Source organism: Micromys minutus (assembly GCF_963924665.1).
Source record: "Micromys minutus genome assembly, chromosome: 20".
NCBI lineage: Eukaryota > Metazoa > Chordata > Mammalia > Rodentia > Muridae > Micromys > Micromys minutus.
In genome coordinates this window covers 1,908,688-1,931,866 of record NC_137955.1, presented here as the reverse complement: position 1 = coordinate 1,931,866, position 23,179 = coordinate 1,908,688, and the positions used below count along the sequence as shown (strand labels likewise).

The window sequence follows — 23,179 nt, the reverse complement described above, 5'->3', positions numbered from 1 at the left end:
CACACACACACACACACACACACACACACACACAAGATATAATCACAATGTGTATGTTGTATTGTCATCTTTTACTTGCTTCACAGAAGTATAGCTTCTCCAGACTGTACCTGCCTCTCTGCTCAGCTTGTAGCATGTGAAAACTCTTTCCTGGGTTCTCAGGAAAAATTGTGAACCCATGAGATTTTTTTTTTTTTTTTTTTTGCTTCCTTCCTCCTTTCCCTTCCACCCTTCTCTCCTCTCTTCCCTTCTACTCCCCTTGCCCCTCCCTCATTCTCCCACTTCCCCCTCCCTCTCAACAGGGTCTCTTATATTCTTTAAACTCTGAGGATTTCCCTGATCCTCCTACCTCTCAACTGCTGCAAGAACAGACACATGGCACCAAGCCAAAATAAAGATTCATTTATCTTTTTAATCTTTCGATGGAAAATGACTCACAAACTCTTCCACCAGCCTTTCATGTTTATCGGATGCTATTTGGGAAACCTTGGGAGTCTAACATGGAACACTGCCAGTGAGGTCTTGCTCCCAGCTTGCTAACTATTCTCCAGAGCAGACTAAAGGCAAAACCTTTGGTATCTTGCTCATGTGCATGTCACTTGGAGTCTTTGTGTGTGAATAAAATCAATAATGTAATATCAACTAATTACGATTTATCCTGATGAAACCCCATTTTCCTCTTCAAATCACCACTCATCCCTGAGTAATAGCAGTTAACATTTACTGAGTAGTAATACCCCACTCACTCTCCTCTGAATAGCTTTATAATATAGAAATTACTATTCCCACTTTCTAGGAATGGTGTATGTGCCTGTAATGCCAGCACTTGGAAGATAGAAGCAGGGAGATCAGACTTCCAGAGTTGGATGCCAGCCTGGGCTACATGAGATCTGTCTCTATATAACCAAAACAAAACAACCCCCCCCCCCCCACCGGGAAAAAAAACTAACATCAACAAAGAGGAGGAAAACTAGAAAACAAATAGATAGGTCAAGTGACTACAATTGTTTATTTCTTTTCTTGTTCCTTTTGAGACAGAATATCACCTTGCATACTAGATAGCTTAGAACTGAAAATGTAGGTCAGGCTGGCTTCAAACTGCCTCTGGCTATCATTGGTATTACAGGCATGCACTACCATGCTAACCAAGGTGACCACAATTATTAAGTATTGAGACTCAGACCAACAGAGAGCCAGGTGCCTGTATAAAGTACTTTTAGTATAGATGTGTCTACACTATGTAATATCATTTCAATGAATTAAATGAAAAAAAATTTTTAAAATGTAATAAAACTGTTTACATTAGCACAACTGGAGTCCCTTCCTTCTATGTTGGTCTCTCACACACTTGAGCAGGTACTCCTACTCAACAATTAAATTCACAAAAGCAGTTGCCTTTCTCCTTTGTTTTTTCAGTAGACATATCCTCCAGCCTCCCACTCTGTGTTATAGTACCATCAGATATCAAAAAAAAGTTCTCTCTTTGTGGTGAGTCACAGGCACTTTAAAAAACGTTTAGCTTTCTCATTAGAAAAAAAAAGTTCACACATTTTGAGTTAACATTACCTATATGTGGCTCACACCTGTAAATTCAATACTGAGATTTATGAGGCTAGCCTGGGCTTTATGCCGAGTTCTAGGCCTACCTGGGCTACAGAGTGAGGCAGTTTAAAAAGAAGAATCCTGACGCGGAGGGCTAAGCTCTGTTTGTTAACACAAAGTGCATTTTCTAGGGAACCATCCATCCTATGCGCGAAAACACGCTGTAGCGGAGAAGGACCTTAGGCGGCGCTGCAGGAACCAGTAAGGAGCCTCACTAGAAGATGGAGGAGGAGGAGGAGGAGGGGAAGAGGGAGAGGGAGGGGAGGGGGAGGAAGAGGAGGAGGGTCCATACGAGGCTCCTGCGCAGTGGGAGGAGTCTGAACCAGGACACGTGTCTATTTGCGCGCAGGCGCAGGATTGGTCACTCCCCCTGGGAGTGAGGGCTGCCGGGGCGGATGACGTGTCCGGGTAACGTGCCTGCCCGTAAGGCCTCCGGGGATCCGCGCTGCCGGAACAGTGCGCGGCCTAGTCCCGCCCAACGTGCCTGCCGAGCCCGAGCTAGCGGCGGGGACTGCTGAGCAGAAGAGGACGCCGCTGACATGGGGGTGTAACGCGCCTGCGCCCGCGCTTCCGCAGCGGCGGCGAGACATGAGGAGAGCCCGCGGCACGGGCAGCGGCTCCTGAGCCGGTATGGAGGAGAAATACAGCGGGGATGCGCGTCCGGGCGGCGGCCTGGGGCCGGTTGACTTGCCCAGCGCCCGGTAAGGAGGGATTCCACGTTTGGCGGCGATGCGGACAAGCTTCCCCGCCTTTCTCGAACCCCGCAGGCTACCTCTGCGGTCCACGGCTTGAGATCCGGCGGGAGTCTGGGCTCGGGACTTACCGCCGGCCAGTTTCCAATTCCCTACTGAGAGAACCTAGATGTTCCTTCCTGCCACTTAGGTAACGCAGGGCTCCTTAGCCTGTCACAATTCTGGAGAGGATAAGCGGAAGGTGTCACCATATGAGGTGAAAGAAACCAAAGTACAAGCCGATGAACTTCGGTGTACAGCACAGCAAAAAATGCAACCCTGTCATCGAGTTTTCTTTGCCGTGGTTTTGTGGGGAGGGATGTGGACTATTTTAATAGTAAGAGATGTTTGTTACCCCTCTCCCCCAAAACTCATCCCATACAGGAATTCGCAGCATGAAAATTCTTCTTTACCTTCCCTCCAGCCTAAAGGCAAGGACCGAGTAGTGTACACTGGCAGTATCCAGTTGTATCCTGTCCTAAGTTCAGAGGTAGTGTTAAAGCCCAGCAATTTCGTTCAAACTGATTTTCAGTATGTACTCTGAGATTTCGTGATAGTTTTGATAACGTCCTTATCAAATATTAGACTGGAGTCACAGCGTTACCAGCTAACTTTTGTCTGTGAAAAAACAATACGCTAAATAGAATTTAAACCAACTGAGGGATTTGTAAAATGCATTTGGTTTTCTGTCTATTTTCAGCAATTCATTTGTAGCATATCACATGTAAAGCCGTGACCCATAACAGCCAGATGCAGAAGGGGCTACTGCTGTGGATTGGTAATAGAGGAAAATACTAGAAGGGACAAGACTAGGTCAGTTCACAACACTGGACCATGGAGACAGATTAAAGTATCACATTATTGTTAAATTTCCTGTTGATAACTCCCAATTTCATAGCAGTTGCCATATTTTTAGGAAATACAGATATTTGGGGGTAGAATGCGACATACTTCATTTACTCCCAAGTAGTTCAAGGGTTTTGTATCTGTATGTGAATTGAGAGTATGAGTAATTTAAAAGTGGTTTTGCTTAAGAGCCTACTGTCTTAGACAAATATGGTAAACATCATTTGCCAACTTACCTGCATTATTTGCTTAGCAGAGTTGTCCTTCTCATGTAGCCTATTACAGAATTCAAATTTTGACTCACAGCTGACTGAATTTTATGGGATTTCTGGTTGCCAGTGTTTTTTGTATGTTCAAGCACAGGTTATTAACTGCAACAAAAATGATCAGACACTTTCATTGTTATTATTTTTATACCTGAGTACACAGATGTTTTAAATAAAGGTTTCTGTCTTGTCTTCATTAAATCTTTGGTGGTCAGGAGAGCCACCATTTGCTGAGTATCTCTTATGTCCCAAAGACTCCTAGTGTGTACCTCCCTTTAATCTTTTTTAAGAACCCTACAAGCTCCTTGTTTGATAGGCAAGAAAATTGAGTTGCCTAAGGTCACAAGAGTAATGAATGACCTAGTAGATTATACATAATTCTTTTTGAGACATGGTATCATACTGTGGTATCCAAACTGGCCACCTCCTTCCTTAGCTCTGTAAGAGCTGCCATGGCCCACTGTCTGGTCAGCAGCTTTGTTTGTATATGTGTGAATTCTGTGCTGGTGTGGCCCGCTCTATCACTGCCTTATCCTCTTAAGACAGTGTCTCTCACTGAGCCTGGAGCTAGCCTAACAGCCTCTCCCATTCTCCTACCTCTAAAGTGCAGTGACTTTATGTGAATGCCAAGGTTCAGGCTCACACACAGCAAGCACTCTTACCCACTGAACCAGTTGAAAAGTGTTTATGAATGCACATTGTTTGGGCATTTTCTTCCTCTATACCCTCCTCCTCTTTTGATATCTAGAGACCTGTGAGTGGTAGCAGTGGACACATCTCAAGAAGGAGCCATAAACTCATATCCAAAATTTAATAATTGCAAGTATGAAGAACTGAGAAATGTCTAACCAAATAGTAGAACAGTTAATTTTTTTTATTTGTTCACTTAATAGCAAAGTAATAGAAAAAGAATAAAAAGAAAATAAAAAGATAAAGTGGTTCCTAAATTGGGGGGCTGGGTTTAATGTGCCCTGTATAAGAGCCTGCCAGTCTCTTTTCCCATCTCAGTCTTCACCTACTGGTCGTTTCCCACTTGACATGAACCGAAGAGCTTCTGTGTTGTTACTTAGCCTTAACTGGTGTTTCAGAGATGTCCAGCAGGAAGAGGTATTAAAGAACTTTAAAAGGATGTGCTTCAGGATGTGATGAGGCACGCATTTAATTCTAGCATTTGTGAGGCAGAGCTCCAGGCCAGAGCTACAAAAAGAAGCCCTGTCTTAAAAACAAAACAAAAGGACAGGAAGTAACAAAATGGTTCAGCAGGTATAGGCTCTTGCTTCCTGATGACCTGAGTTTGATGCCCTGGACTCACATGGTAGAAGGAGAGAGCCAACGCTCAAAATACTCTGATTTCATATGCTCTTATGTGCATACATGCACACACACACACACACACACAAATAATAACATATGTAACAAAGGAAATTCCTTTAAAATCAAAGGAGTTTAAAATGTTGAAGTGTTTTTCTAATTTAGTAATTATAGCAGAACGATCTTGCGTATATTGTGTGAAAGATTGCATTGTCACTATATGTGCATGATTGCAAATGAGAAGAAAATATTTTTGAGGCACATAGGAAAAGGTTTGTAAATTGTTTTTCTGTGAAGAGAAAGCTAGAAGTGGTTTTATTTAATACTTTTCCAATAATCAGCTACTTGGAAATTAACATTATGACTTTTGGGGTGCAATGCACATATGTGTATTTGAAAATAAAGTTAGTTTACCAATTAGTATTTTACATGAATTGCTTTTTTATCTCTCATTTAAGACCCAGTTTTTATATTTTTAATACTTTATATAGAAATCTTTAATCTTTGTAAAACAAGTATGTTAAGTGTGCTTTGGCTTTTTCTTGATATTAATCATAAGCAATCTATTGCTAATTAAATTAAACTGACTAGATTGAACTAAACTTAAATACAGTAGATCTTCAAGGTCTCCTGCCCAATGCTCACATTTGTATATGTTCCTTTGTGCTCTGACAGAGCCTTCCCCTCCCGTTACTTGCTTAATTCTTGATTTGTATTTAGTACACATGTATCTTAACTCTGTGGAAATACCCTTTCACTTCCTTTATCACATCTTTTAGAAGCATCTGTCAACTTACTTGGGTTATGTAGTTTGTCTTTCTGCCTGATTTTTCCTGAAGACCTGAAGCTCATTAAGGGCAGGGCCTTTGCATATGTCTTGGTTGTTACATAGAGTCATAGAACTGAAGAGGCTGAGACAAGAAGAGATACTCTTATGGAAAAAAATCAGACTGCCCACAGTGGTGCCCACCCTGGGAGGGATGGATTCTCTATGGTTCTTGCCTGCTATTGTTTATTCTATATTAACTTTTATATTCAGACTTATAAAATGGATACAGCATCTTTAGCTAAATTTTAAAAATTATTTAAATATATTTTGGGTTTGACTAAAAATATAAATATAAATAAAAATGTCAATTTTTTGTAAGTTAGGTAAGAAGGTCACGAGGTTGAGATTGGTCTATATAGTTAGACACTGTTTCAAAAAGGGGCATGGGAATAAAAGGTTGTCCTTTGAGGCAGAGATAAGGTAGAATAGCTTAAGGCACTTCTTTCCCTGTCAAGAGAAAGAAGTGAGGCTGTACTTGAAGCTTCTCTGCCAGACCACCCCTGGTCTCATTGGCCCTTTGTAGCATCCAACTCATACCAAATGAGCATGGAATATTCATCCAGGCTTGCCAGAAGTTAAGCCCCCAGTGGTTGAGAATGAGTAGTTGCCTGCCTGGATGTGGGGAGGCAGGATTCTGGGGGTTTGATTTCCTGAAAAGTTGCCAAAGCCCCACTCCCCGATTTGCAGCTTCCTGCTGCCCCTGAAGTATGTCCAGTTCTTCTCAGGACTTTGGGTCTAGTCACTTGACTTTCAGCTGTAACCCTCAATGCAGTCATTTAGCAGGGCAGAGGAGGGACAGATGCTTCTCCTTCTGGGTGCTGTAATCTTTCTAGTCTCTTTGCACATAGAATGTGGTTTTTGTTTGTTTCTTAATTCTCCTCGTTCTGAATAACTAATTAGTAAAGCAGATTTCAGATTACTCCATTAATTTTGCTAGACTAGAAACATTATCTGTGGGGGTTAGGGAACACTGGGAACTGAACCTAGGACCTCTCACAATTTAGGCAGTCACTCTACCACTGAGCTACAGCCTTTCTTTCTTTCTTTCTTTCTTTCTTTCTTTCTTTCTTTCTTTCTTTCTTTTCTTTCTTCCTTTCTTCCTTCCTTCCTTCCTTCCTTCCTTCCTTCCTATCTTCCTTTCTTCTTCTTTCTTTCTCTCTCACTAAGTTGCCTGTGTAGAATGTAGTCTTAAATACATTCTGCTCCTGGGCAGATCTCTTAAGTTTAAGGCTAGCTTGGACTATGTAGTGAAACCTTGTGTCAAAAAGGAAAGAAAATCTTTTTGCACTGCTTCCCAAGTAACTGGAATTACAGGCTTATACCACCAGGCCTACCTTAGACATTAAGATATGTTAAAAATAACCCAAGAGTATGTGACCTAAAATGTTAACAGTAGTTAACATGTGGATGGTGAGTTGTATAGAGAGGGTTTTTATTGTTTCATATGTTTATGTGTACTTCTGTAGTTTTTATAATGGACTAACATACTTGGGTTTTAAAGGGGGTGATAATAATCCTAGTGATTTGAATTATATTAAAAATTATTTCTGTTCTTATTTTTCAGATTAACAAAATACATTGTATTACTGTGTTTAACCAAATGTTTGAAAGCTGTGGGACTTTTTGAATCATATGATCTTCTAAAAACTGTTCACATTGTTCAATTTATTTTTATATTAAAACTCGGGTGAGTATGGAGAAGGCCTTAATGTTTTCTCATTTCTCTGAAGATCCTGTTTTTACTGAATATTTTTAAGAAATCTTACCTATATTTTCTGTGAAGTTTATTACTTCTGACATCTGATTTTTTCCCTATAAATAGAAGCTTGTTCAAAGGTGGAAGTATAGAGACAGAGACATCAGAAAAAGACTATCTCAGTCCAGTGTAGTCAGGAACATCGTGAATCAGAGGCCAGCCCCAGTTGCACAGTGAGACTCTGTCTCGAAAATAAAGTAAAAGAAGGTGGTTGAATTTTAATGACTTGCCAAACAGGCTTTTAGTTCAGTTTGTATTGCTGAGATTCTTGCAATACTCCTTTAATGCCTTGCTTAATAGATAGTATGGTTCCTATCTGTGCTAGTAATCAGTCTTTTGTAATGTCTGGTATCATTTAATCTCACAGAAGATGAAGGGATCCCATATACTCATGAGAACAAGTGTAAAATAAAATGAAGATGTTGTATTTTTATGAAAGTCATTTTGATAGTCTGGAGAGATGGCTCAGTAGTTAAGAGCACTGACTGCTCTTGCAGAGGTTCCGATTTTAGTTTTTTAGTATCTATTTGTATAGCTTACAACTGCCTATAACACCAGCTCCATCCATAGTTGACATTCTTCTGGCCTCTGTGGGCATGGGTCCACATATGTAGACATACACATATGTTTAAAAATATATAGTTTTAGCTTTATACTCTCTGTGGAGTCGTAGACTATCTTCTGAGATAGTGCAGTCATGCGGCAGTCATAGAAATGTTACCTGAGCTTGTCTTAGCACATACATTCTTTGTTTCTAAGTTAAATCATTCTGAACTTGCCTTCTACATAACCTCATCAGAGTACAGGGTCCTCATGTTCTGTAAACTATATAGTTTGTGTACAGTTTTCTTTCTAAGTATAGATATATTAACCTTGAGAGTAGTATAATCCTCCTCTGTGTTAATAAAAGTCTTATCAAAGACGCTTAAGGGTGTAGTTTGCCAATTTAGGAAAGAGATTCTTGATTAGAAAAGTTAAATATTTTTATTTAATTGTCAGTAAAAAGATGAAGGCATGTTACTGTTATATTGGTTCAAGATTTATTACTATTTAGTTTAAGAGAAGATGAATACGTATTTTCTTTGCTGTTTTAAGGTATTAAACTTATTGAAAGCTAATCACAGTGGCACATGCCAGTAATTTAACTGTTTAGGAGGCCAAGGCTAGAGAATCACAAGTTTAGGATCAGCCTGGACTGCATCATGAGATTCAGTCTTAATACTCTTTATTATTTTTGTGGTTTATGAACTAGTTCTGAAGACAATCATCAGAAGGTCCTGAATTTTGCCACAAAAGCCTCAGTGCTAAAGACAGTCTTTACTATAGTTCTTTGTTGTTGTTTTATTTTTTGAGGCATTATCTCTGTATTCTTGGCTGACATGGAGCTTGCTCTGTAGATGAGGCTGGCTGGCCTTTAACTCACTGAGATCTACCTACCTCTGGCTCTCAAGTCTGGGATTAAAAGCATGCACCACCATACCCAGCCTAGAGCAAAGTTTCTTAAATGTGATGATCATGAAAAATTTGTCTACCAAAAATAAACTCAAAATCAAATGCATATTAAATCTGAGGTATCTCTGTAGCACGACTTGGCTATAGTCTTGGTTCTGCACACAACATGAACACTTTGCACTGTGCATACCAAAAACCTTCTGAATTACTCTTTTGTATTTTAGTTTCATTGTTTGGTTGGTTTGGTTTTGGGTGTTTATTTGTTTGTTTGTTTTGAGATAGGGTTTTCTTTATAGCCCTGGCTGTCCTGGAACTCCCTCAGTACACAGACCAGGCTGACCTCAGACTCAAAGATATCCACCTGCCTCTTCATCAGGGATGCTAGAATTAAAGGCATGTGCCACCCCTGACCAGCAATACTCTTAAGTTTTGAATTAGTATTTTTCTGTTATATAAAAAATGTTCTGCCCTTACAGAAGCATAATGGTTTAATTACAGAAAGCAAAGATTTCATATTTTCCTGCTTTTATTCTTTAACATTTTTGTGTCAAATTAGTGTATGTAATGTGTATAAACACATCCATCTCATTAGTATGTACATTTGCTTTTATCTTAAATAGTAAAACATATACACCAAAGACTTTAGGATATATTTTAACAATAAATTTCTTTGATTTGTTAGCAGTAGATGTTTGACTTGTATATATACTTTACATATCTATCTACCACAATAGCATAAAAATATGTCATGTAGAAAGAGTTTGAAAAGTTATGCTGTAAAGGGCATCATGTTTCTAGTTCTGGTGTATTTGTTAAAACTGTACCTTATAATTAATTTTTTTTTTTTTTTTTTTTTTGTAAGTACGGAATAGAGTTTATTCAGGTCATGGGAGAGTTAAGAGGGTGGTAGAGGCAGAGAGAGAGAAGTAGAGTAGTAGAGGCCAACCCTGAGCACGTGGGAGAGAGGGGGGAAGGGAAATAGGAGAGCAAGGCTTCAAGAGCACAAGGGCAGGAGAGGCCAAGAGAGAGAGGAGGGGTCAAGCAGCTCTTTTATAGTGTCAGGTCACTGGGGTGGAGCATACCTGGTTACTGCTGGGTAATTGAGGGGTGGGGCATACCTGGTTGTTGCTAAGCAACTGAGGGGTGGGGTTTACAGAATCCCAACATTCCCCCATTTTTGTTTAATTAAAAAAGAAAAATTAGAGGCGATGGTGGACCAGGAATTGGGTCGTTGTGATCTCTTAACTGCTTCATGCTTGTTTGGGGCAATGTTTTTAGAGAGTCCAGAAAAGTGGGGGTAGGGATGTTTGTCCAGTCTTAAGAGTTGGCTGTTTCCTTGTTGTCCAGGGTCTGTGGAACCATCTTAGGATAGGTCAGAAGTAACAGGTCCAGTTGAAGCATCTGTGTCTGTGAGAGAAGGCTGAAGTATCTGTAGGTTGCTTCTCTGGAGCTGTTCTAGATGTAATAAGCACCTGGACTTGACAAGATGCTGGAACAAACATATGTATACATTATAGGTAGAGGTTAAGTACATTTGGTTTGGAAGAAAGATTTTTCAGGAGCAGTCCTAATGCTGCCATTCCTCCCCTTTTCTCATTATAAAAGGAGAAAAAATGGGAGGGGGAGGCTGATGGTGAAAGGGGAATAGGGGCGTCGAGTCTCATTGGCTACTTCCTGCTGTCTTGGGGCGTTGTAAGGGGGTGCAGCTGGCTTTCACCATCAGGATCCACCTGGCAGATGTTCACATCAGGCTCCTCTATGGACAGTAGCTGGTAATCCTGTAACAGGAACTAATTAATAGTTTGATTAGAAATTTTTTGTCGTTGAAGTAGACAGAAGATTGATAAGGTTCGGAGCAAATTACTATAATGTGTCCCGGATATTTTAAAACAACTTGCCATGCCATGAAGAAGAGGGATAGGGGAAAGGTGTGGAGTCATGGCAAAGTCAGAGTCAGGGCAGCTGAATGTTGATAGTACTTACAGGGGGGACTCTGGCTGGGTTTTTACAGTAGAGGTTACCAACAACTTCTGTCTCCCACCTGGGATCTCATGGATCTTGTATGTGATAAAAGAGCTGCAGGCATTTCAAGAATCACCTTAAAAGGGTCCTGGTAGGGTCTAGTAATTGGATTACAACAGAAGAGTGTTTATAACAGACTCGGGGGTCTACCTGAGAAGCTGGTAAAGGAAACATGTTTGTGTTAGTAGGTTGACTGGATAGAAGAAGCAGAGGGGTTGCTAGCGAGCTTGGGTTCAGGCAAATGGGGGGGAGCAAAGGAAATAGAGGCTCCCAACTTAGCTAGATCTCTTCTCTAATAAAGGGACAGGACATGTTGGCACTAAACTACCAAAAGGAATGACTGAGAGGTACACCCCTAAAAATGTAAGTGAGTGCTGGAATCTGGTGAGGAAGGTAAGGTGTCTTCTTACCCGACAATAGAGAGGGAGAAGTAGGTCCCCAAAACTCGTCAGAACCTAGTAAGTGGCCCCAGTGTCCAAGGGGAAGGAGATGGGCTGCTCACATACCATGATAGCTCCCCGTGGCTCCCTGTTCGTGATAGCAGTGGTCAGGTCAAGGGAGCCTGGGCCTCTTCAGTTGTCCATAGCCAAGACTAGAAGGCTGGAGGGTTATTTGGGCGTGATGTCCCTCTGTCTTGCGTGACACAGGGAAATCGACAGCCCAATATTCTTCTGAATCATACTTAGGACATGGCTCCTTGGCTTGTGAGGGCTGGAGCGAGCTATCACCCAATGACCTATTGACCACATCTGTAGCAGGGGCCCGGTGGTGTAGCAGTGGCTGGGGCTGGTCGGGAAGCCTTTGCCAGCATATGGTATTTGTGAGCCTTTTTACCTTTCCCATGGTACACTTTAAAGGCCAGCACCAAGACTTCTGCCTGTGGAGTTAGGGGTCCCCTCTCAAGCTTTTAAGCTAGTCTCTTATGTCGGGGTAGTTCTGGGAAAAGAAATAGGTCATTAGATGTTGTTTACCTTTTGGGTTTTTAGGGTCTAAGTTAGTGTCTATCTGTTTTATGGATCTCGTCTGCATGCATTTTTTCTGCTCCCAATCTCGCTGGCTTTCCTCAGGAAGTAAATTATTAGTGAGTCTCATAGTAAAGCATAGAACATCAGACTATAAGATTGCAGCACAGAAGAGGACAGAAAGGGAGGAAAGGGGCACCGGCAGTGGTGCTGGAGGCCGGGTGGTGTGTCCACGTCCACATGTGAGTCTGGCTGTGGAGGGGAGTTTTGAAAAGCTTAGAATAACATGAATAGAAGCTGAGGTAGAGGTTTGGATTTTGCGGCGATGGCTCGTTGGCTGGATCGAGAGCTGTGGTGTCATCTGCCTTATTGCCTCATTGCTAAAAGGAAGTGGGTGGGATTACCAGAACACAGAGAAGGATTAGAGCGGAGATAGATAAATTCCTGTACACAGGGAACCTCTTTCCATTTACCAGATCTTTGGCAGTATGAGTGAAGGTCTCATAAAATTAATGAGTCTAGGGTGCCATTTTGAGTCATTATCTAGTGGATACTGAGTCCAAACATTGTTGTAGAGGTGTACCAATTTAGATGTCTTTAGCTGAGGTGTCAGTTTTAGAGATTTGGAATTTTCCAGGAGACATCCCAGTGGGGAGCCTGGTGACCCGTTTTGAGACATTGAGTTGCCCATTGGAAAGGTACAGGGAGGGGGCTATGGAGCCATCCAATCCAGCGTCCCAGTGGATGAAACTCGGTAGAAAAGTTTTGCCTATGCGCAGGGGTCGCGAGTTGTCACTCGGACTCCTGGTGGCTTCGCCAGATCCCGGATCTGGCAGAGAGTGCCCTCGCCAGGCCTGGACTTCAGCTGAGTGAACCGGTTGCTTAGAGCCCTGGGGGAAGGGATAAAGAGTGAAGGGCACTCCCGACTGGACCTTCTCAATGGTCAATGTCTGTCTCAAAACTGTGGCTATAGAGAAGTAACCCTCTTTGCCCGCAAAGGCTGGCCAGGCCTTTTTGGGAAATCGGGGATTCTCTCCGCCAACTGGAGTGACAATCCCTACCAATTTGCCGATGTTTGTGCGGGAATCTTAGCCATGATCTGGTATCAGGAAAAGTGAAACCATGTGGTGTGTGGCTGATCTATCTCAGCGGCCCACGTGGCAGGAGCTATTGGCACACGTGGCGGAGCAGTGGCCAGCAAGTGTCTAGAGCTTCAGTAATGGCGACAACTCACGTGCTGGAAGTCTGTGAGTCGGGCAGCTGTGGCACTTAGCGGCGGCAGCAGTAGCAGTGGCGGAGGAGGCGGCAGGGAGACGGTCACTGCAGCAGTGAGCAGAAGGAGAAACAGTGGCCTCGGTTAAGAAGAATAGGCAACCGCAGTGCCAGCCATGCAGCCAAGGCTATGCCGAGCCCGATGGGGTGGGCCGGGGTGGTCGGCAAGGACTGGTCACGAGAAAATCTAGGTCCCTGCGCAGGTTTGGCTTAACTATATCAGTAAAGCAAGAAAAATTTTAGATGTACATTTGAAACCCACATTTGAAATCTAGAGGAATCCCACCTTTTAGAATAGGTAGTGAGCTTTAGGCAGATGTACTTATCTGGGTGGAGTCTTATTTGGTCTATCGGAGGTAGATCTGATTGGGTTTCCTATAGCTTATAAGTTTATAAGAGATAACAACATGAGTTAACAACATAAACATTTTTAAGATGAGCCTTTATGGAGCAGAAGGAGCAAGAATTGTATGTAGTGGAAAAGGAAGTTTAACAAGAGGAAACATGAAGCATTAATGGAACCAGAGCTTACTTAAGAAAGTAACCATATATCTGAGCTACTTGTTAGAAAATAGAAATCTGTTTTTTTTTTTTTTTTTAGTTGTTAAACTGCAGTTACCTTAGCTGTCAATGTAGTCAGAAATCTGGCTTAGAATAAATAAAACTTTAATCTAGCAAGCAGAATAAGATTGAAAGTAATAAAGGGAAACAAAACATGCACGAGACAGGCACTATTGCACACAGGTGAGAAAGTGCAGTTGGGGCACTGGAGGCACTCACATACAGGGAGGGGGTTTGGTGCTGTGGCAGCAGGGCAAGGCTAGGTGTTCCAGCCAGGGGGCGGGCCACCCCACCCCTCGGTGGGCGGGGAGTACCTGTGCTGCTGCCGTGGCAGAGGACCACGTGTGTGATCTGCTAGGCAGGAGGCTGCTTACTAGGAGACCTGCTTTCATGGTTTCCCTAGGGACTGCCAGCAGGGCCAGGGTCCCTGCAGAAACCCAATCGCCACCCTTCTGCTCGCTGCCCGAGCAGCCGGACCCTGGGGCACTAGGCCCACAGCACATCAGCCTGCTCTGAAGCTCCTGCGGGAGCAGTGTTGCTGGCTGCTGCCCCTTTCAGGAAGCCCACCTACTGGCAGGCTCTACTAGCTCCAGATTCCTGCCACAGTCCCAAGCAACCAAGGCTGATCCTTCCGCAGGGCAGGATACCTGCTCACTGGGTCCCAGCGGACAAAGAGTCTGGGACAGAGACCAGGATGGAGAAAGCACATGTGGTATGGGAACAGCTAGGTCTAGCAAACAGTCTCAAGCATAGGCTAGGAGCAGGGCCAGACCTTCACACAGAACAGATAGCTAGGGAGGGAGTGCAGTTTATTGGTTTCTGATCACTGTAAATTAAGCTAAAGCATCCCAGGAAATAGGGACAAAGGCGGGGAAAACAATCCCATGGCTGAGGGTAGGTATAGCTGCCATGGGGGCGCAAAACTCGGAGGCTGTGCTCCACGGAGGTGGCCCATAGGTGAGAGTCAGCAATGGGGTTAAAGGGGAGGCGGTGCTCCAGAATGAGATCCAGGCCTGGCCTGGGTCTAGTAAAAAGAGGAGGGGGTCCCAAGGGAAAAAGTCCTAGAATGACGGTCAGTAAAAGCATCTGTCCTCAGGGGTAGTTCAGGAACACTTCCCTGGGACCTCCTGGATGCTTACTCTGACCGATGTGGGGAGGGAGCTTACCGGGTCTTGGGCTAGTGAGCGTCGGGATGGGAACCTGCATTTTCTTGAGGCGCTGGCACCAATCCAAGGTTGTTAAAAGTCACAGAATGAAAGGAAAGAGAGATCTGGTCATGAGGAAATCTAACATCCCCACACGGGGCACCAATGTAAGGAAAAGAATACGGGGCACCAATGAAAGGAAAAGTCACAGGGCACCAATGTTAGGGGAAGGATGAAGAGAGTGGGGGGCATATGGCTATGGCCCATGGAGGTGCAGCGAGGCCTGAGGGCAAGGGAGATGCCTCTGAGGGGTCCATGTTGGGAATCCCTTCCCTGAGGGACCAGCCACACAACAGTATAGTACAGAATAGAGTTTATTCGGGTCATGGGAGAGTTAAGAGGGTGGTAGAGGCAGAGAGAGAAAAGTAGAGGAGTAAAGGCCGGCCATGAGCACGTGGGAGAGAGGGGGGAAGGGAAATGGGAGAGCAAGGCTGTAAGAGCACAAGGGCAGGAGAGGCCAAGAGCATAATTAATGTTAATATGTTACTCTTTCAATGTTTACAGGACTGCATTTTTTATGGTTTTGTTTCAAAAACCATTTTCTTCTGGAAAAACTATTACAAAACATCAGGTGAGATGTTGACAGAATTGCTTATTTCTAACAGCTTTCCTTTTGATGGGTCAGAATAAAGTGCCCTGTTTTTAAAACCTAGATTTAGTTTCCTATTTTGTTTTGAGATTTTTGGTTTATAGAGGTTTTATTGTGGTTTTGGTTGGTCGGTTTAGTCTAGTTTGGTTTGGTTTGGTCTGGTCTGGTTTAGTTTGGTTTGGTTTGGTTTGGTTTGAGACAAGATCTCCTATAGCCCATTCTGGGATCGAACTTGTTATGCAGCCACAACTGGCCTCTCCCTGCTGAGCATCTGGCCTCAGTTTTTCAAGTGCTGCTATTGCAGGCTTACACTGCCATTCCCCATGTATACAGTGCTAATGCTGGAACTCATGCCTGCTGGGCAAGTCTACCAGCCTAGCTACATCCCCAATCTACAGTTAACTCACTCTCGACTTGTTTTTCAGATTTGAGGCTCCACAAGTGAATTATAAGTTTTCAATGTAATGGAATAGTTTCAAATATAGAAAAGGGTGGCAGATTGAGGGATGTTTGCTTCAATTTTGCTCACTTATAAAGTGGAGGTAATAATATTGTTCTCTATCTGTATTATATTCCTGTATCATGTATCTGTGAGGAATAAGTTAATTTATACATGTAAGGGTTTTTAATTATAGCTCACATGAGTATGCAGTACATATGTTCTCTTTGTCATTCCTTTTCAGTGGCTTCATGCCAGAAAGCTTCCTCATTCCGCTAGTCTCACATAAAATGTTTCACACTTTTCCTCAGTGAAAGCAGTTATATTCTACTGTATGTTTGTTTCATGTCAGCGTTGGTGTTCTCTACCATATTATCAGAGTGGCAAGTTAAGTACTTCTGTTTTAGAGACCTTTTTATCTCCATGTAAGGTCTTTTTCCTTTATTTTCAAATGATCATAACATAAAAATTGCTCATAGAAAACACGGTAGTACGTACACGTACTCACAAAATGCATCTACTCAGAAACAAGAAGATCAATATGAGTTCTAGGCAGACCTGAGCTACATAGTGAGACCTAGTATGAAAGAAAAAAACGTCCTCATGGGCAAGATTTTTAAAAGACTAAATCATTAATTATTGCTAGAAAACTGGTGAAAAAAATAGAAAATTATACTACATTGGAAAAAGACTTGAGCTAACACCCAGGCATGGTGGTACATGTCTTTAATTCTAGCACTTAGAAAGTAGAGACATGTGGGTCTCTGAATATGAGACCAGGCAAAGCTACATAGTCAGACTGTCTCAAAAAATAAATAAATAAATAAAGTTAACAAGTGAGAACACACATAATAGAATAATAGAAGTGAGTATGGTTAGATGGTCTTGGCAGTTTCTATTTAATGTTAAAATAGTGATTATTTAACCTTTAAAATGCTTGCATAATTATATTTCCATCTGGGCTTTGTTTGGTTTCTTTTTAAGACGCTATTTATGTGTTAGGCCTGAGCAAACTGGAACTCACTGTATAGACCAGATTGGCCTGAAATCATAGAGCTCTGTCTGCCTCTTTGTCCTGATGTGAGAATCAGCGGCATGTTCCACTGTGCTACCTCCTTGTAGGTTTTGTTTAAGTATGAAATACTTACTAACCAATGCATGTGACTGAAGTTTTTTTGTTGTTGTTTCTATTTATAGTGGATCAAAATATTTAAACATGCAGTTGCTGGATGTATCATATCACTTTTATGGTTTTTTGGCCTTACTCTTTGTGGACCACTAAGGTAAATAAAAATATGTATATTGACTATTTGTTTATATCTCTTCATTTGACTTAATTTTGTTCTGTGTGTTTTAGTATTTGTTATGTGCACACATGGAGATTAGAGGACTTGTGGGTTTCACTGTCCCTTGTTCCATGTTTTATATCAGGGATTTACTTTCACAACTGGTTCTGTCACTTCTATAGCATTGCATACATTTCAGATACAATAAATATATTTGCTAATATCATCGATATTGGCTAGAATCCAAAAAGTTTCAGATGGAGAAGCTAAAATGTCTGCAATAGGAAGTGAAATAAACCAATAAAGATGAGCCATCTGAACAGGTGCCATGGTTTTCCTCTTAGCCTTGCAAGTGCAATTTTCAGACTAAAGCTGTAGTGAGTGAATCAGGCCACACCTTACTTCTGTGTAGAGAATGTCTCTGTGCATATGGGTTCAGTTCATGGAGGAAATGCTGAAAATTTGTTTAGTAAACATTGAAACATGCAACTCCGAATAAGAAATTTTTTAAAAATGTTTTTGAGACAGGATTTCTCTGTAGTCTTGACCAAGTTACAGATCTGTGAGCTTGTGACTCACAAATGCTAGGATTCCATATGTGCCCCACAACTCCTCCTTTTAAGATTTTTTTTCCAGGTCTCTAAAAGGGGTTAGCAACAAGTATAAGAAGAGGTACCTTGCATTTGTCTTTTGTTAGGGAGAAGAATGAAGGTGAGACATTAGGGCTAGAAGGAAAGTCTTTGAAAAGTATCTCCATTATAGTAGTGAGGATGAACTGAGGAGAGGAGAGGAATGGGACTTCTGGAGACCAGGGAAGTATTTTCTGGGCCAGGATTTCTTTGCCTTATTTGCCCTGTGAGTTTCAAATACAATATGTGGCAGGCACACCCTAGAGGAAAGAGAAGGTTGGTTGAGTTTCTCAGCTTCAGTAGAACCTTTTCAGTTTAAACTTGATCATAACTGAGTGTTACCAGCCACTATATTTTAATTTTCTTATTTGTAAAATTATGTTTAGTTCATATAAAAAAAACCATCCCTGTGTCTTAAGATACAAATAGAAAGGAAATATGTGCTCATCTGCTTGCTGCCTTATATCACTTACCACACATGCTGCCTTTCTTCATCTTTTACTTTACCCATGATGCACTTTAAAGTATCTGCTTCAGAGCTGAGGACAATGATGCTTTATAGTCTTCTTATTTTAGGTTAGTATTGCAATGTTGATATATAAATTTCTTAAATTAGAACCTTCCAATATAATAAAAGTTAAAAGTTATAATAAGTGTTCTTTCATTACAGACTTGGGAAAAGAAGAAATATGACATATTTAACAGAGTTGAAAATGGGTTAATCTTTAGATCAAAACATTCCTTTTTTGTTGGTGTGGGGTCTTTAATGTTTGGCTGTCCTGGACATTGACTCTAGGGGCTCACACTGAACTGTGTGTCTCCAGCCACTTTCCTGTTTGAGTCAGAGTCTCAATCTTTCTTTCTATAGACAGGGTTTCACTGTGTAGCGCTCACTGACCAACCTGGAACTTACTATTTAAGCCAGACAATTCTGCATAAAATATGTCATTAAATATAGACTTTATTAAATATAAACAAGAATGTTTTAAATTTATTTTTTACTTTTTTTTATGTGTGGGTGCCCATGAAGGCCAGATGAGGGTGCATTACATGAAATTTTTTGGAAGAGCAGCAAATGACCATAATTGCTGAACCACATTTCTAACCCCTATATATTTTTACTGTAGGCATAAGTGTGTACACCTGACAATATGTAAGTGCACCACACACATTTGGGAGCCTGAAGAAATTAGAGAGTTAGATACACCGAAACTGCAGTTCCGGGTGGTTGTGCATTCTTATGTGGGTATGTGGGTGCTTGGAACTGAACCATGCTCTCTAAGAGCAGTAAGCTAATTAATAATTGAACCGCTGAGACATATCTCCAGTCCTAACACAAATATATTTTAAGAAGAAGAATTTGGTTTTTGATCTAGGAAGTCTTTTCTTCCTTGGGCATTGTGGTGCACATCTGTAACCCCAGCACTTGAGAGGCACATACATGTGAATCTCTGAGCTGAGACCAGCCTGACAGGACAGGCAAGGCTAATAGTGAGACTGTATAGAAAAAAAAAACAAAAAAGGTAATTCAAAGTGTTAACTTCAGAGCTAGGTAGAGTGGGCTGTTTGCTGGTAGGCTCAACTAATTAGAAGGCTGAGACAATAAAAATCACTTTATTCTAGGAGTTTGAAGTGAGCCTGGGCACATACCAAGTTCTTCTCAAAAACAAAAAATTTAATGTACACTTTACTATTATTTTAGATGTATTTATTTATGCTACATATTTGAGTGTTTTGACTATGTGTATATGCACCACGTGTTTGTCTAGTGTGTGCAGACACCAGAAGAGTGTGCAGCATGCCCTAAAACTAAAATTGCAGAATTGTGGTGCTGGGAACCAAAGCTGGGTCCTCTGCAAGAGCAGCAAGTGTTGTTACCCACTGGGCTATCATCCAGCCCCAATAACAAACTTACTAAGTATTAGCTAATACACACAAGAAATCTAAAGATTTCTTGGGGAGTAGGCTTAGTAGGTAAATGCTTGCTACAGAGTCATGGGGTCCTAAGTTCAGATGCCCAGCAAAGTCAAATATGGCAGCCCTATAACCCCATGCTGAGGAGGTCAAGACAGTCAATTTCTGGGATTTACTAAACAGCCAGTCTAGCTGAAAAAGAAAGCTCTAGGTTAAGTGAGAGGCCCTGTTTCAAAAAATAATGTGGAGAGCAATTTAAAAATAGTGTAGTTTCCTGGGCAGTAGTGATTCATGCCATTAATACAAGCATTTGGGAGGCAGAGGCAGTTTCAGGATAGCCAAGGCTACACACAGAAACTCTGTCTCAAATTAAAACAAAACCAAACAAAAATTACAGAAAAACCCTGTCTGGATGATGATGAGGAGGAGGAGGAGAAGGAAGAGGAGAGCAATGGAGGAAGATACCCAATGTCAATCTCCAGTGTGCAACCCATGCACATGCATGTGTGTTATATATATATGTATACTCGCAGAAATCTAGGCCAGCAGGATGGTTAACGAGGAAGTACACATGCTCTGCAGGCCTAACATCCTGAAGTTGATTTCTAGGTCCAAGGGTAGAAGGAGAAAACTGCTGAAAGTTTCCTCTGTCTTCCCTGGCAAACTATGACACAGTATTATCTTTATTTTAATCAAAAGATGATAAAAATATGATACATATTTTAAATGACATAATTCTAAGATTGAAGATTGTTATTTTCAGATATTCATAACCTCATTATCTCCAACGCAATTAATATCAAAATGTTCTCCAGGAGAATTAATTGTCCATATTTATTTTTCTCTGGTTTTATGAAACAAAGGGGTTTTCTTCCTTCTTACTGTAACTGGATCCATGCTTTCTGAGAAAGGTCAGATATATTTTCTGAATGGTGTTTTATTTTCTTAGGACTTTACTGCTGTTTGAACACAGTGACATTGTTGTTATCTCTCTGCTCAGTGTTTTATTCACTAGCTCTGGAGGAGGACCAGCAAAGGTAGGACTTTCCATCATTGTTACTTAGCAATTGAAAGCTAGGTGTTAAACATTATTCATAGCAAGTCATATCTTTTACCACTCATAATAATGAAGAGATTAATGCTAGCTTAACATTTTTCTTACAAAAACATTTTTCTATTTTCATGTGATTATAGATCCATAGGACGTTGTAAAATTAGTAAATAAATACAGTTTTTTGGAAAGAAAACATAGTGATTGATATTGATGTAACTCATGCTATAATCCTTTATTTGGGTATTAGCAATGTTACACATATGTTTGTAGATCATATAAACACTTCTACAACCAAGATGGAGAAGTGACATGTCACCAGCAAAGATCTTCACATGGGACCAATAGCTTTCTCTGTCTTAATCTTAAGTTAATAAAGAGCCTGTGAGTGTGCTAGATTTACTCTTTTCAGCCCAGTGTCTTACCAACTAGTCACCCTTTTCGTAAGCAATTTAAGTATATTGTCTCTTGGAAAATGAGTGGTTAGTCTACAGTCTGCATGTCAGAGCTAGCACTATAGTATTTCCATTTTATCAAATTAAAATATTCCTATGCATGGTCCATTGACCTAAAAGTTGTCATCTGATTCCAGTGTTGTAGTAAGCCAAATAATTTCACTTAACTACCTGCCCCAATTGTCTGGGTTCCCAAAGGAAATCCATACATACCTGCAGCCTTTTATATTTTAATATGCCTTAGACAGCTCAGTGGCTGGTCTACTACCAATCTCCACACGGCTAGCACACTATTTTCTCGGATATTTCTAAATTATTTCTTACTAAAACCATATTCCATCTGGCTGTCCCAGCCCCAGGCCTGTAGCCCTCCTGGGCCACAATCCCCAACTCTTACATGTTCATAGTTACTCTGTCTTGCACTTGTCAGGCCTGGTGTTTCTCTTCTCTCAGCATGATGGCTCTCCATCCTCTTTCCTCTCTTGGTCCCCGTGAATCCTCATGTCCAACCTCTGTCTCTCTGCCCAGCCATTGGTCACTGGCAACTTTATTTACCAATTAAGGCCAACTGGGAACAGGGAGCCCCAGTGTCTTACATGTAGATTCTCCAGCAATTTTGAGGACCTAGTTAACATAAATAAGAGACTTTGAGATAGGTCTGTACTATATAATGAAAGACTGTTTGTAGAAACAAGGAAAGGACAGCAGAGAAGGGAGGAATGGGAATTGAGGTAAAGAAAAATGTTAATTGTTTAGATTTGTAATGTATGCTGCCTTTTGTAATGTGCCCACCACACTAAGAATTTATCGAGTGTAATGATAATCATATAATGAATAGACTAGTATGCTTTTTTCATTTGAAATATTTATTTACTCAACGTATTATAGTTCGTTGTTAAGTATGTGCCCTGACCCATGGGACAGTCAATGGGAACCCGGGATCACCTAGGAGAGAATGTGGGAACAAGAGGTGCTAAGAAGGCCAGCAAGTCAAGTGGTCTGATCAAGTTGACACATTTTATTTTTCCACATGCTAGTTTTATACAGGTAGAAGAAGGAAATAAGACATGGAACTAAGGGAACTTTCCAGTTAAAGGATTTTTCACAATACCCTTTGTGAAGAATTACTTGAGGAGGGAGATAACCCAGGTGCAGGGGCGTATGTTCTGCCAAGCAGGATTCATTGTTTGGGTGACCATTCTACTCAGCTAGCTACCAGACCAAAGATAGATCACCTAATTTCTGGGAAAAGGCCTTTACTATGGGAAATAGGAACCTAGGCTGAGATCTATGTTAAATGGCATTACTCAGGCTAAGGAAGTTTCTTAATTCTGTCAGTTCCTGGCAAGTATGAATATGAAATTCATTATATATTATGAAATAGTACATGTAAGTACTATTATTATATATATGAAATTATATAATATATTATATATATGAAATAGTACATGTAAGCATAAATATTATATATAGGAAATTCTTGTAAATTTACAAATATCAAATTTTAGTAAGAATATATGAGGTTTGTTTTTTTTTTTAACCTAACATTCTATAATAATTATATAATTTAGATTCATGCATTTTCTCTGTAACTTTCTTTGTCCAAATCCTTTCCCTGCTGAGAAGATAAACTTAAAAAGTTTGTCAGGGCATTGGAGATATGGCCCAGTAGTTTAAATCACTTGCTATGAAGGTAGGAGAACCTGAGTTTAGGTCCCAGCACCCATGTAAAAACCAGGCCTATGTGTGTCTTCTGGCTTAACTTCACTAGCATGTGTAATAGTAGCTAACCTGCCTACTGCACACAGCCAACCTCTGGTTCACTGAAGACCCTATCCCAAAAAATAGGGTGGAGGGAAGAAGACTTCTCCATAGTTAAGAGGACTGGAGTTGGATATTCAGCAACCCCTGTGGGTGGTTCACAACTGTATGTAATTCAAACTTTTGGGGATATGACACCCTCTTCTGGTCTCCTACGTACATGTGCATGTACAGTAGCCA

At 41.1% G+C, this 23,179-nt stretch overlaps 1 protein-coding gene across 4 annotated transcripts in view; it reads left to right on the top strand.

Annotated features, from left to right (window-relative positions):
* Positions 1–2,021: 2,021 nt before the first annotated feature.
* The window catches only part of SLC30A5 (solute carrier family 30 member 5), a 33,672-nt gene continuing 12,514 nt past the window's right edge, over positions 2,022–23,179 (top strand). For 2 of the 4 annotated variants that reach the window (XM_080933815.1, XM_080933814.1), the window contains exons 1-5: positions 2,022–2,303; positions 7,150–7,272; positions 15,320–15,386; positions 17,041–17,126; positions 20,622–20,709. In XM_080933815.1, coding sequence (XP_080789941.1) covers positions 2,233–2,303; positions 7,150–7,272; positions 15,320–15,386; positions 17,041–17,126; positions 20,622–20,709 — 435 coding nt within the window. In that variant the 5' untranslated portion in view covers positions 2,022–2,232. The remainder of the gene's footprint in view (positions 2,304–7,149; positions 7,273–15,319; positions 15,387–17,040; positions 17,127–20,621; positions 20,710–23,179) is intronic. The other 2 variants (XM_080933816.1, XM_080933817.1) reach the window with 2 other exon arrangements.